The sequence below is a fragment of the Melanotaenia boesemani genome, chromosome 22 (genome assembly GCF_017639745.1).
Source record: "Melanotaenia boesemani isolate fMelBoe1 chromosome 22, fMelBoe1.pri, whole genome shotgun sequence".
NCBI lineage: Eukaryota > Metazoa > Chordata > Actinopteri > Atheriniformes > Melanotaeniidae > Melanotaenia > Melanotaenia boesemani.
In genome coordinates, this window is record NC_055703.1 from 9742073 (window position 1) to 9755981 (window position 13909).

General features: G+C 40.4%; 1 protein-coding gene across 1 annotated transcript; it reads right to left on the bottom strand.

The window, feature by feature from the left end:
• Positions 1-1507: 1507 nt before the first annotated feature.
• On the bottom strand, positions 1508-9105 carry trib2 (tribbles pseudokinase 2). Its single transcript, XM_041976398.1, has 3 exons — positions 7765-9105; positions 6021-6313; positions 1508-3886 (listed from the first exon to the last, which is right to left on the bottom strand). The coding sequence occupies exons 1-3, from the start codon at positions 8032-8034 to the stop codon at positions 3412-3414; spliced, it is 1038 nt and encodes a 345-aa protein (XP_041832332.1). The 5' UTR covers positions 8035-9105; the 3' UTR covers positions 1508-3411.
• Positions 9106-13909: the final 4804 nt, after the last annotated feature.

A 13909-nucleotide genomic window follows, 5' to 3' on the forward strand; every position in this document is an offset into this window, starting at 1 on the left:
CTGCTCTTGGCTTCCATTAATCTTCATATTTGCCACTTGTAGGTAAAATGTTCTTGCAAAACCTTGATCAGCATTTAGGGGCATTCTCTTATTGCAGTTTTTGTTTGTCTCTCGAAAGATTAAAATGTTTACTGGAATGCAGCTTCCTCTGTGGATTAGATGCAGAGTTCAGCTCCGACACTCCAACAACTGGACACTTTTCTTTTGCTATAATTAATCTCAAACTTGAATTTATTGTTGATCTTAAAGTCTTCTAGTTTGTTAACTATGTTTCCTCTTAAATTTTCATTCCAGTAATGCATTCTAAACATTCAAACTTTACAACTATTTTGAGATTTTGATCCAAATAGTAGAGATTTCCTATTTGGTCTCCAGCTTTGTGTAATGTTTTCTGTGGTTCCAAAAGATGAGAAAAAGTCAATAAGTATGAAAAGGATGGAAGATTTTATTAACAGTTAGGGTCAACATGTCAAAATAATGTATGTCAGCCCGTTTCTGAATTCTGGTGATCCTGAGCACATAATATTAGCTTAAGTTCTGAGCTGGACATGTAAACTTATTCATTTTCTTTTAATCTGATTACAACAATGATGCAGGGTCCTGGTTGCACAGAAATTAATCTGCAGTACAGACTTACATACATGGCTGTGTGTTATATAGATGCTAATAAGGACACATGCTTTAGATTTTACACCTTTGCCCCTATTAGATTAATTAATCTGATTGTATTTTTCTTCCACTAATTCTCTACTTATTCCACACCAAACTATTATTATATGCATTATAACAAATTTACTTGTAGTATTTCTCCCACTGTTGTGATAACACCACTAGAGGTCAGGCTAGGATTCATTATCTCAAGTTTATGAATAACACCCTCACCCCGAACACAGTTTCTCAACCTCCTTTTGTACATTTTTATGTTCCGTGAATCAGAGGATGAGGTAGAGTTTGAGCTGCTGGCAGGTGTAAACTAGAAAACTAGATGCTAGTAAACCACAACTTACGTTGTTACTGCTGATTTATACTTTCATTCTACAGAGACTCAGAATTTAGGTTATTTGTAGTAGCTGCTCCAGGATTACCCTGCGTGACCATTAGAAAGATGTTTGCACTTTAAAAACTAAAAGAAATTTAAAGTCATTTTCTTTCCCAGGGCAACTAAAAGACAAAAAAGCTGCTGTGTGTGTGTATATATATATATATATATATATATATGCAATCATTTAGATGAAGTGGAGCTGGCACAGTAGTCCTCACTCATTTGGATCCATTCAAGTTCTCCAATAATTGCAATCTCATTAAGAACTTGAAGTGGTTTTGTTAGAGCACACTGGTGAAAAGTATGCACTTTCAGCCAAATATCAACATCGTTTAAAAACAAGTAGATATCTTTCACCTTATAGTCAAATGTGATAAAGGAAAAAAGCTTTAAAAAAAAGTGATTTGAAAGTGATAATGTGTAATTATGCTGGGGAAAATGTAGGGAAATGAAAGCAGAACCAGATAGCAGTTCACAATTTATTTACTGAATAAATTTGGACAAAAACACCAGAATCTGTTACAATACAATCAGAACATCTGAGGCAGATATCCCACCATGCACCATCCCCCCTCCATGAAACAAAAAGGACTAAACATTAGCACCAAATCAGCACCAACTTAAATAAAAGGTAGCTCAGTCTACAAAAAAAAAAAAAAAAAAAAAAAATCCAGCTGCTTGTTTGTTATTGAAAAGCAACTCTGAAAAATAGCAAAAATCAAGATTTTTCCTGTTTTTTTTTCTTTTCTTTAAACAAAAAAAAGAAGATAAAATAAAAAGGGGAAGAAAGGAAAAAAAAAAAAAACTACAAGCATCCTCCCATCCCCAACCCCACCCTCACCCTTGCTAGGTAGGCTATAGCATTCATGGAGCACATGCCGATGACTAGATTAAAAAACACAAATTCAAGTAACATTAAGATACGACAAAACATGTCCACTGGTACCCATTCCGAGCATGATCGTTTCACAGAACCTACAAAGGCAGTCGGAAAACTAACATGAGGTCATGGAGTGAGCATGTCATAGCAAATACTACTACTGAATATCTCGTATCAAGTTTTTAAAAATAAGTGAGGGAGACTGGGTGGCATGGCCTGTTGGGGCACAGGAATACTGGCACAGACAATATTGTGTTTTCTAAAACTTCAGACAGACATTTTTCTTCTTAGTGCCTGTCCTGTGTCAAGATATTGCCTACATCATACATGGAAAAAAAAGGAGGAATCTCTGGATAAAGAAAACCCCTGCAATGTAGTTTTAAATATATAAATTTAGATTTATTTATATATATTTATATAGTTGTTAGAATTTAAATAAATGACATGTTCTTGTTCCTACAACTGATGAATTTAAATAAAGGAAGCTAATTTTCTTTTTTTTTTATATTAAAAAACAAAAAAGTTAGAATTGTCCTTTAACCTAAATTAACCAAAACACATCAAGTGCTTCATACCATGTTGGGAGGATTATCAAGAAAAATAATTCAAGATTAACATTTAGCGAGTGACATTAAAGCAGCAGTAACAACTGGAATAGCTTAAAAAAAAGAAAATAAAATGTTTACAACATATGTAGAGGCTTAAAATGCTGAAAAGAGGCAGAAATGACTGAAAAAAAAGGCCACCAAGGAGTTTAGTGACAGAATTTTCAGTAATGCAAAAAAGAGACAAATTAAACTTAACCATGAAACAAAGGCAAGGTCGAATGTGCAGGTTATAATGAACTGAATGAGGGGGGGGGGGGGGGGGGGGGGGGGGGAATAAAATTAAATAAAAAAGTCAAAGACACTGTTTCCTAACAAATGTTCCCAGGTCAAGGTTAATCACCTCGTATCAGTTCAAAAACTGAACTTGGGATTGCTTCCGACTCTGGGTCTGTGGTTTAAATTCATTACCAGCCACAGCTATGACCAAAAAAAAAAAAAATAAAATAAATGTCAGAAAAGGTGTGGTGCTGCAGTTTGTCAGTTCATTTAGAAACATTCTCCTTTGTTTCGTGTGTCCTTATGTCCCTTCATGCTTTCCATAGTGTCAAAAATGGTAAATGTGTCTACTTTTTTATGAGCACCACATTAAACCAAACACATAAAAAAAAGGAGAAAAAGAACATTTGCTACATTGTTTGCGACTTGCATGTCCGGCGGCAGCATCCCCGACCGGGGACGTGCGTCGCCAGATGATATATAGATGCCATTTGTCATGCCAGGCTCAAGGTTTTCCATGAAATGGTGGAAAAGGAAACAAGATGGAAACACCTTTATTATGAGTGACAAATTCACCTATTTATTTCTAAACTACTGTTTTTGGCTCTGATGTGACCGTGGTGAGCCGACCGTGGCGGAGTCGTCCGTTTGTGCTTGGTATTTGTTCAGCTGAAGAACTGCTCCAGCTCCTCCTCCATGTTCACCTCAGGCACCATCTGCTCCTGCTCCCTTTCCCCTCTACTGTGCGCTGGAGCACCCCCCAGCACCCCAGAGGACGCAAACCAGGGGTGCTCCAGAATCTCCCGTGAGGTGAGGCGCTCTGCCGGCTCCCGACGAAGTATGGAGCGGATCAAGCACTTGGCCTTCGGTGTCAGCGTCTCAGGGATGTTAAAGTGACCCCTGCGGATTTTGCTGAAAAGAGAGCTTGGCTCAACGTCGTGGAAAGGGTAGCGCCCCACCAGGATGGTATAGAGCATGACACCCAGGCTCCAGACATCAGCTGCCTTTCCCGAATAGCTGCCGTTGGCATTGAGGATCTCTGGACTGACATAGGCTGGGCAGCCATGTTTGTCCGACAAGGAATCATCGTGACCAGCCAGGATGTAAGTGTCCTCAAGGCTCTCCAGCTTTACAAGGCTTCTGCAAACAGAGCGGAAACAAAATCCACATTTAATTCCTCACACACACACACACACACCAGTCTGGCAATGTGAATGTAATCATTTGTCCCTGCTACTATCAGACTTTAACAAAATGTGAGAACTAACAAAAATGAAAAGGGATTGCTTTGTATATCGAAAGGAAGCAGAGCACTGAATACTTTAAGCTCTGCTGTGATATTTCACTTAACATGAATAAAGAAACTGAAAAGAATCACATCACGGTACAAACAGGCTTTTCAAAAGACCTCCACAACGCAAAGGAAACATAAATATGCATGACTGATCTTCTTTAGATTTGTGCATGAACTGCTTTGCTCACAAAAATCAAGAAGCACACATTTTTTTTTACCTCCAAAAGCATGTATTTGTACTCGAAACCCCACAATAGTGGCTATGATACCCCTGGGTGCTGATAACAATGACTATTTGTTGTGGATGTGCAAATGCTGCCGTTTTCATGTGAGATTCGTAAGACCAAATGCACCAGACAACGGCCGTGTGAGCCACTAGGAAAGAGAAAACCAAGAATAACTGGCTTAGACACATTTATAAAATAATTTTGGTCATCTGTGACATACGTATTCAATGGCATATTAATCCATTCTCTACTTAATCATCAGCATTAATAATCTGTCTTTGTTAATAAGCTGAGGAGAATTTTTTGCATCCTCAAATGAGGAACATTGTATCCTTTCCTCGAGCCAAATGCCCATTTCTCCTCTTTGAGATGATGAACCATGTGAATTTTAAACACAGCACATACTGTGTGGATAACAGCTCATTTGGAGGATGTGCAAACCTGCAATTGTGGGTAAGAAGGCCCCGAAGGCAAAATAAGAAAGACTTAGTCTAATTCAATAGTAGAACATTATTATAAACAAAAAAGTCTCAAGGGCTTAGCAGACAGGGATAGATCAACACAGCTGGTTTAAGTGGCTGCATCATAATCCACCCAAGGCTTTGGCTATTGCTCTACAAAAAGGTTATTGTTTAGTCAAAGAATAACAGCAGCATGACAAAGTCAGGTCAGTAAGCTAAATCAGGCCGTGGAAGCCAGTTCAGGTTTCATCTCATGTCTGGGTTTAATAATTTTCATCTCTATGCTTTCACTAAGATCAGAGCTCTGCATCTCAGAAAGTAGAACATCTTGGTTCCCTTTCTTTCTCATTTCTGTATCCTTAGGACCAACTGATTCAGGAAGACAGAAAAGGTGTAAGAGGAGTCTTGACAGGCAATATAGTATTATGTGACCCTACACTGCCCTGCAACATCACTCTTAAAATTAACTCGACATCAATCATTTAAAAGGGAGGTGTGCATCTCAGTCTGGGAGCATTGAAGGTTACTGGACCCTTACTAAATATGTGAGGCAGCTCAACTTCTTTTTTCCATATAATGTGCCAAAGAATGACGCCACACATTGACACTCAAGTGCAGCGTGCACCACTGCCTAAAAGAACTGGGTAGGTGCCTCTCTTTGGAAGTTAACTGTAGATATTTGCATTAAATAATTGACTGAAAAAGATTTTAAAAAAATCTGAAACTAAAATAAATATTCAGCTTCATTAACAAAAAGAGTTACTCTAAGGTTGCTGTAGCAACAGATTCTTAGATTTCTTTCTGCTGTAGTTTTACAATGTCACCACCAGGGGTCTGGAAAACTATTGAGTAAATGCAGCTCTGCTGATTTCCCCTCTTCTTCAATACAGGAGTGCAGACACTGATCCTACGCCAAGCAAAAGCTTGTCCTGGTAACTTATCTGTACATGCTTTCAGTTCATCAGCAGGACTGGCCTTGAGAAAGTGTAATGAATCGCCGACAAGTAATTTCATCTATATATACAGAGTACATGTTATGTATCTATTTATGAACTACATGCACAAAAAGATTGAGGGCAGACAAGATGAGCTAACATTTCACGCAGTCTGCACAAGTTCTGAGAGGCATGTCAGTCTTGCATTGTCTCGGCTTACAGTATCCTCTGTGTAAGCAGAGATGTGACACAACACTGACACAGCTGTAATGTCACCATGCAACATGTGCCAAAGAAGGAGAAAAACAAAAAGCCATGGTGCACGGTGACAGATGCAAAGAAATCTGCTAAACTCACCTGTCTTCATTTTTGAAGACAAACTTCCTCAGTTTGAGGTCACGGAGGACCAGTCCGTTGTCGTGGCAGTGTGCCACAGCCGAGGCTATCTGATAGAAAAGCCTGGCAGCTTCATCCTCTCGCAGCTTCTTGCAGGTGCGGACAAAAGAGTGCATGTCGCCATAGCTTCTGTCGAAGAACACGTAGGCTCGTGTCTCCCCGAGCAAAATCTCCAGGATTTGGTTAATATGCTGATGCTGGCCCAGGGCAAAGTAGGGTGCCAGTGACTCCTGGTACCGGCCAATGTCAAAAACCTGCAAACACAGATGAGCAAAACATTTAAACAAAAGCTGATTGCTCAAATAGAGCAATGCATGACCATCTCATGGGGTTTCTTTAGTGGTTAGAGGTCAGAAACGCAACATCTGCAAAACACTTCACCTTTCCCACTTGGGATACACAACTGAATTCAAATTACTAAAATCCAAGAAAATGTCACAAAAATATGAGACATCACATTCTTTTAAAGCCAAACTTGTGTTTAAATTCCTTTGGCCGAAGAATGAGCCTAAATAGAGGCAAACAAAAAGCATGATAATAGTGCATGGAATTGTGCTGCAGCCTAGGGTTGCGGTGTCTCTTTTGTTTCCATAGCAACCCCCAATTGACTTTTAGCACAACCAGTTCAGGTGAAAGGGCTCCTCTGCTTGCACTCAATACAAATACACCCCACAGGTCTTGAGATCTTAAGTGGTGACCCCCAAGCTTCCAACATGACAGTAATGATCAATCCTGGAAGTTGGGATTGATTGTTGCTCTATTGAGGTCAGCACAAAGCAGATGAGGTCAAACAGCAGTTAGCTCATAGATGGTGCCAAAGGCTATAAATTTGTCATGGCAATGACAAAACATTATCTTGAGTCAAAAGGTGCAGGTTACTGGATATGTCGTGCCTTATGAGTCCAAGGGTGCATGTAACTATTGTCTCAATTCATCAAGCCACGTAAGCCAGCTTAAGGCTGGAATGCTCCTAAGGGACAAGCCCACATCCCTTATAATCAGTATTATACTAAATTCAATATGAACCATAAATGTGGTGAGACAAGGGACATGAGGTGTCCTCAAGCTGGAATGGGAAGAATGTTGTTTTTTTTTCTTATGGTTAAGAGTGATCTGTGTTGGAGCCAGTGTCAAAGCAGCAGGGTAAATCTGTGAATATAACTGGGTTTGCATGCTTTACATTTCCATTCAACTGCCTTTTTAAATATTTGGTGCAAAATGTGCAACATGACTATGTTCATGCAGAAAAAATAAATCCATGGGTGAAATAATATGACAGCATTGTACTATGAAAGAGGGAAGCCACGGGTAAGTGAGAACAGCACTGAGAGGAGTGTGTGCGTGGTTACTCACTCCTTTGTCAATGTTACATCATGCAATCCAAACCATGCAGCTCTCCCCATTCACTTTTTCCATTAGGCTACTCTGCCAGCTTTTCATTTACAATGCAAGCAATTATTTAAAAGATGATTTGCTGCAAAAGAAAACCTGCTCAAACCAAATGTTTAACAGTAAATGGACTGTGCGTTAATTCCATTATGATTTATATTTTATCTTTATTAATGTGAAATTACAAGCAAAAGGTGCATCATATTAAAAAAAATCTTAGCTGCACATTGCTAGACCTTTAGAAGTAACTCGAAAGAAAATGTGGGTTAACTATTTTGGGAACAGGAGTATTTATGCCACATTGCCTACTACTCACCTTACATACGAGCTCGTCCCCGCTGTGCAGGTGGGCGGCTCTGAAAACGTGGTCTCCCTCCAGCGGCTCCAACAAAAGGTAGTCCCCGATGCGGGAAATACAGTGCGAGGAGTCCGGGGTCTCCGGCGGGCTGGGGGAGCCGAGGTTTGGGCTGAAACTCTGGTGCGACTCTGTAGTCCTTAAACAAGATAATTCTTCGAAATCGTGCGATTTATGTCGCGATCTCCCATAACGTGAAATGTTAATTGGATTTGACCTCTGTATGTTCATGAGGAATAAGTGTGATATCTCCACAAAACCGGGGGGGTTTCTCCTTGTTCTCCTCTTCCTCAACGAGGGCACCGCTTCGTTAACTCAGTGCAATGAGACAACTGTCCGATACTTTAATTAGGCTTAAATGAAGTATGCAAAAGAAGCCCTAGATTATCCGATTTTACTGCACCGTGGTGTAAGAGGATGTAGCTGTGTATCAACAGGCAAAATTGGCTCACCGTATTTCATTCAACAAAAGAGACCTCCTTTTTCCACCGCACATTTGTCCCCCCCTTTGTTTTACATTCAAGAGATAAGGCCAGAGTTAAATTACAGAATTACCGGCCAGAGTCAGGGGAAAACCTCTAGCAACGTGATTCAATTTCGTTAACGTTGAGAGCAGACAGGCAAGACAAAGCTGCAACAAAGGCTACTAAAAGTTAGCTTTTAAAATGAATGAAGTGCCAAGTCAACCCGCAGCTTGTCTGTTAGCTTATCTTGCCGGTTAATGGTATAACACGTTTCGTAAAACGGAAACAATATGTTGGATACAGCTTGCAGACACAAAAACATGCACAAGCTAAACAAATACAGCAAGTTTCCCGAGCTAATTATAGGTGCTGAATTTCTTAGAAATTTGCCAGATAAATAATTGGCTAGCAGGTGCAGAGCAAACTAGTTAGCTTTTTTGGCTAACGAGTACCAGGTCAGTGCACGGCCTTGTTCTCCAGGATCACATCCATGCACGGTGATTGTCATCTACTACATAAGGAAAAAACCCCATCCGGAAAAACTGCTGTGGCTCTTTGTGTGCGGGAGTCGTCGTTCTCTCTCTTTCTCTTGTCCAATGAACGAAAAGTGTCGTCTTGCCTTGTATGTCTGCAAGCTGATGGAAAGGAAGGAAGGGACGGCCGGCCGACTTTCCCAGGCCAATCCCTTGATTCAGCAGGACATCCTCTCTCCCGTGGTACCGCTGTGCTTCTTACGTGGCCGGGAATCTAGTCCATTCAGTGCGGAGGGGAGGCCAGCCGAGCTGTACACACTGCGCCTGTACAGAGCGAGAGAGCTGCCTTCCTGCCTGACGGAGGGGGTGTTCTGCACGCGCACACGCCTACACGCGCACTCACACATACACGAAGACTACCAACCCGCCTCCTGACGTCATGCCCACATCGTAACCTCATTGGCTTCCAGTCTGCAGTGAAGTCATGTGAGAGCCATGTACTGTAGCTACACCCCCAAGAATCTAAACGCAGCGCACGCTGTTAAATTGGACGGCGAGGCGATGGTGAGACACAGCTACTGTACATGCTGTGCAACAAATGTGTTTCCTCCTGAAATGTCACTCAAGGGAAAACGAGGGGGGCATCCTTCTCTTATAAAGGACACACTTTGCTAATATTTAAGACACAGTAACTGTGTCATCTAGCACAGAACAGGACTAAAATAGTAAAAAAAAAAAGACCAACAAGGAATTTAAGAATTTAATGGTTGGGTTACATTATGTTAAAGTACCATTTCATAACTTTATGACATCGAAACTCCGTGCTTCTGACTGTTTTAATTGTATAATGATATTTATTATGAACATTTCTGGAGCGACTTGTCCTGCTGCATCCTGAGGTTGAAAAGCTGCACGTTTCAACCCCCCCCCCCCCCCCCATCACATGACAGCTGTGTTTTGCTTTAAGACATTGCCTCGTACAGCATCAGATATCAATACACTGACCAACATGCACCTTGGCTGATTCAGCAAAGAAATACAATAAGACATTATCAAAGGAAGCAAGGATAGGGAAGATAGAAAGTGACAGAGCATGATACAAGACAAGAGTCAACATCAGACTGGCTTTTATTGGCTGGAGAGAGCTCAGAGAAGAGACAGGATGGAAGATGAATGCCATCGTCTATGTATATGTATCCATGTATATATTTGTAATTGAAGGCTAAAAGGTCTATAGAAGCACAATAAAAGTTGGTGACCAACATAACAAGAGGGGAGGGCTGTCTGATGGGTCACTTCATGCTTGATGAGTCTAACAGGGGTAGGCAGAACAATCCAAATATCGATAATATTGACATTTGCTTCAGTCAAAAGTTGTCAACAGAGCCTTACAATGATAACATGGCATAGGCACACAAAATGCAAGAGAGAAAGATGTTGGTTTTTGCTCCAGACAAGGTCACAGGCCAGTTGTCAGCTTGGTATATAAAGTCACTGAAAGAGACAGGCACTAAAACGGAGCATTGTACCTCAAAGAAGGTAGAAAAATATGCAGCAGTAATGTAAAGTATGGGTAAAATATTATCGTTTACATTATTTATGTGAATTAACACCCAAGATACAACACAAACATGTAAAGCATTTCATGGAATCTTAAAATAGTAAAAAAAAAAAAAAAAAAGCTGGCCCAGGATTGGATGATTTTGAGACATCCAATAGAACAAATTCCTGTATTACACAGTTGTGTCTGTGAAATATTACAAGGGATAGAGGAGGTTCATTATTCTCTCCTTGTTCATCACAGACTACCATGAGGTATTACAGAAGGACCGTAAAATTCAGTGTAGGAATTCAGGGCGGAAAGAGGAATGTTTGCAGCTGGACCCAAGACACTGGCAGAAGTGTTCAGTTTAACGTTCCCTCACCCGCTTGCAACCCTAGCTGTGTACACACGCGTTTTTCTAAATCTTCCTTTCCCACTCTCTGCGGCAACATGGAAATGCATTCTTCACACAGAGGTCTCTCATCTCAGGAACGGTGGTTCACAGTTGCAGAATGTGGTTGCGCCCACAAGCTCTTCAAGCATATGAGTATGCATGTTCTGCAATATTATCTAGACACCCACTTTGCTCTCTGTTATAATGCTGGAATTCTTCTCATTTAGCTTAGCTTTTTTTTTTACACCCATTCTGCTGAGAACAATATGAACATGCTCCCGAGCTGCGGAAATGTTACAGGTTACCACAGTATGACTTCAGTGCATAGTTAACAATAGAACATTTCTTTTTGATGCTGCTGCATATCTGCACTGGCCCGTTGCTTTGACCCCAAATAGGGATTCTGTTAAGCCTAAACCACAGCTGTGCATGAATCAAAAATAATAATCCCCAAAGATTCCTCCTGCCCCCGTTCTTTGGTGCTCTGTGTGACTCATTTGCAGTAGAGAGCAGCACTCAAGAAAATCCATCAAGGCTCATCAGCTCTCTAGACACGGCACAACCCTAGCAGTGCCTTCCAGTGATAGACTCTGTATACCATCGAAACAAGATGTGTCTTAGACAACTACAGAGGTCAATAAGGATGGGTGAGCATCCCTCAATCCCTGGAGCGGTGTTATTTACAAACATCTTAATAGGCTGTGCTGCCTGTAGAAAATGCTCTGAGGTCAGTTTTACCTGAAATGTTAAGTTTACTGAAATTTTATCTGGATAGTTGCAATTAATATAAAAAAAGAATCTAATAAAACATAATGAAACACACTGAAATGAGATTTATTACTTAGAATTCATATTTAGAAAGTGGACAATTTTCTGCTGTTACCCAGTGACACAACTTGCTTACTCATGTTGACACGAGTTAGAATCAGTCAGTGCTGTCACATCCCCTCCCTGTAGGTAGCTTCCACTGAGAAATTCAATCTTACGAGAGAAGTTAGAAGTAGAGGCATGGGAGAAAATGAGAGTGAGAGGATATGGTGAAGGTCAGCATGTCAGGTAGACAGAAGATGGCAAAGCAGGCAGCAAGAGTCAAAGGAAAAGGAGAAGAAGGAGGGATGACATGCCATCCCAAAAAAACGAAGAAATTGACTATCAGTGAGAGGCCAGAGAAGCACGTTTAGTACATATCTGTTCAGACACAGGAAGAAGTTAAGGGCATCTGATCAGGGTGACAAAACAGACATGATAGACACTTTCAAACATTATAAAAGAAGTGAAATTACACTGATGTCAGATATTTTCTCAATTTGTTTTGACACCCATTATTTTAATAACATACAGTAAGCATGGTTATAACGGGCAGCCACTGCAACACCCCCTGCTTTGTTATCTCAGGCCTACAGACTTTAGCAGAAACATGAAATGAAACATGAAACAGAAACAAAACAGACTGAGTGGGATACATATAAATTATTTTTTGATATCGCACATACTTAATTTACATATACCTCATCTTCTCATGCTTGGTACAGCTTGTCACAGTACAAATGCAATTAAAGAAAAAAGTACAACTGCAAACTTAATCCAGATTATTTCACCAATCAGAGCTAATAGAACAACTCAGGTTGGGAATTTTCATAACACAATTTTTTTTTTTTAACATGCTGAATATTTTGTTGGCGTAAACACATACAAGGACATAGCATGAAAATGTTCCATCCTTTATGACGCTCCAGGGCAATAAAGCTATGACACTACCCCTTCCTTTCTACGCATTTTCCTAGTTAAGGCAGTACAGGAAATGCATAAGAGCTTGTTAGTGGACACATCACTTGTAAAAACGTCCGGTGAGCAGCATAGCAAACCCAAGGGGACACTTGAGCACATCAAATAAACACTGCCACTTCCTCTAACCTTAATTCAACCCACTGACCTCTGACCAGCAGTTTATTTGCCGTCACGTCAGACACATCAAAATGAAGATGTACTGTTTTGATGAATTCAGGATGTAGAGCCTGAAGAGTCATTTTTGCTGAGACGTTTTTCCGTTATCCTCTCTGAGGCAGCAGGAAGCGTTAGTGGCTTTGAGTGGCAGGTCATGCAGGCAGGACCTCCTCTATTTGGAAAGGAAGGATCTTGGCTTTAGGGGGAGACAGTATTGGCGTCACTGGCTTGGATCTCTTCTTCATGAAGTCAGACAGCTGAGTGAGGACTTGTGGCAGCCCTGTCACTGGACAGGGTGACTCATTCACTCAAAAGTGGAGAAGTTAATAATAGTCATACATTAGAGCTCCAGAAGTGAAATCACATAACTTTTGCAGCTTAGTTCCTCAATATGGCTTACCGCAAAGACAAAAAAATAGCATTTCATCTCTTTGTATCTTCTATGTGTACATGTTTATTTTCAGTGCTGTAAATTGCTGACAATTTGAAAGATATGGAGATATCAATGTAACATGCAGTATGTATGTTTTAAAATGTCCGACATATTAAAGATCCTTAAAACTGCCAGGAATTGTGAAGAAAATCCCAGCAAACACAGCAGTAGTGTGTCTTGATTTGTGTGCATGGATCCATCCTGTCATGTGACAACAGTTCAGGCTGAGTTTAATTATTTTTTATTTTAAAAATGGACAATTCATATTAATAAGCACATGTTAATGTGCAAGATTATAGCAGGTGGTGGTGATGGTATGGAGGATTTTTTCTTGGCACAATTTGGGCTCCGGTACCAACTGGACATTGTTTAACACTACAGCCCACCTGAGTATTGTTGCTAACCATGTCCATCCCTTTATGACCACAGTGTAGCATTTTCTGATGGTTACTTCCAGCAGGATAATGCGTCGTTTCACAAAACTCAGATCATCTCAAACTAATTCCTAGAACTAGACAATGAGTTCACTAGACTCCAACGGCCTCCACAGGCCCCAGATCTCAATCCAATAGAGCAGCTTTGGGATGTGGTGGAACGAGAGATTCTCATCATGGATGTGCAACTGACAAATCTGCAGCAACTGTGTGATGCTATCACGTCAATATGGAACAAAATCTCTGAGGAATATTCCTAACACATTGTTGAATCTATAACACCAAGAATTGGAAATGAAGAAAGTTAGACAAAAATATCAATGGGAAAGCAGAGGCATTAAACTGAAAGTGGTATTGGATACTCAATGCACGTCAATGCAGTACCAACTTGTAAATTAAGCCCATACAAAATATAATTTAT

Coding starts and splice junctions, on each gene's coding strand:
- trib2 (XM_041976398.1), bottom strand. CDS start 8,034: ATGAACATACAGAGGTCAAATCCAATTAACATTTCACGTTATGGGAGA. Junction 6,314..7,764: donor GGGACGAGCTCGTATGTAAG/GTGAGTAGTAGG, acceptor CTGTGTTTGCAG/GTTTTTGACATTGGCCGGTA. Junction 3,887..6,020: donor GTCTTCAAAAATGAAGACAG/GTGAGTTTAGCA, acceptor CTCTGTTTGCAG/AAGCCTTGTAAAGCTGGAGA.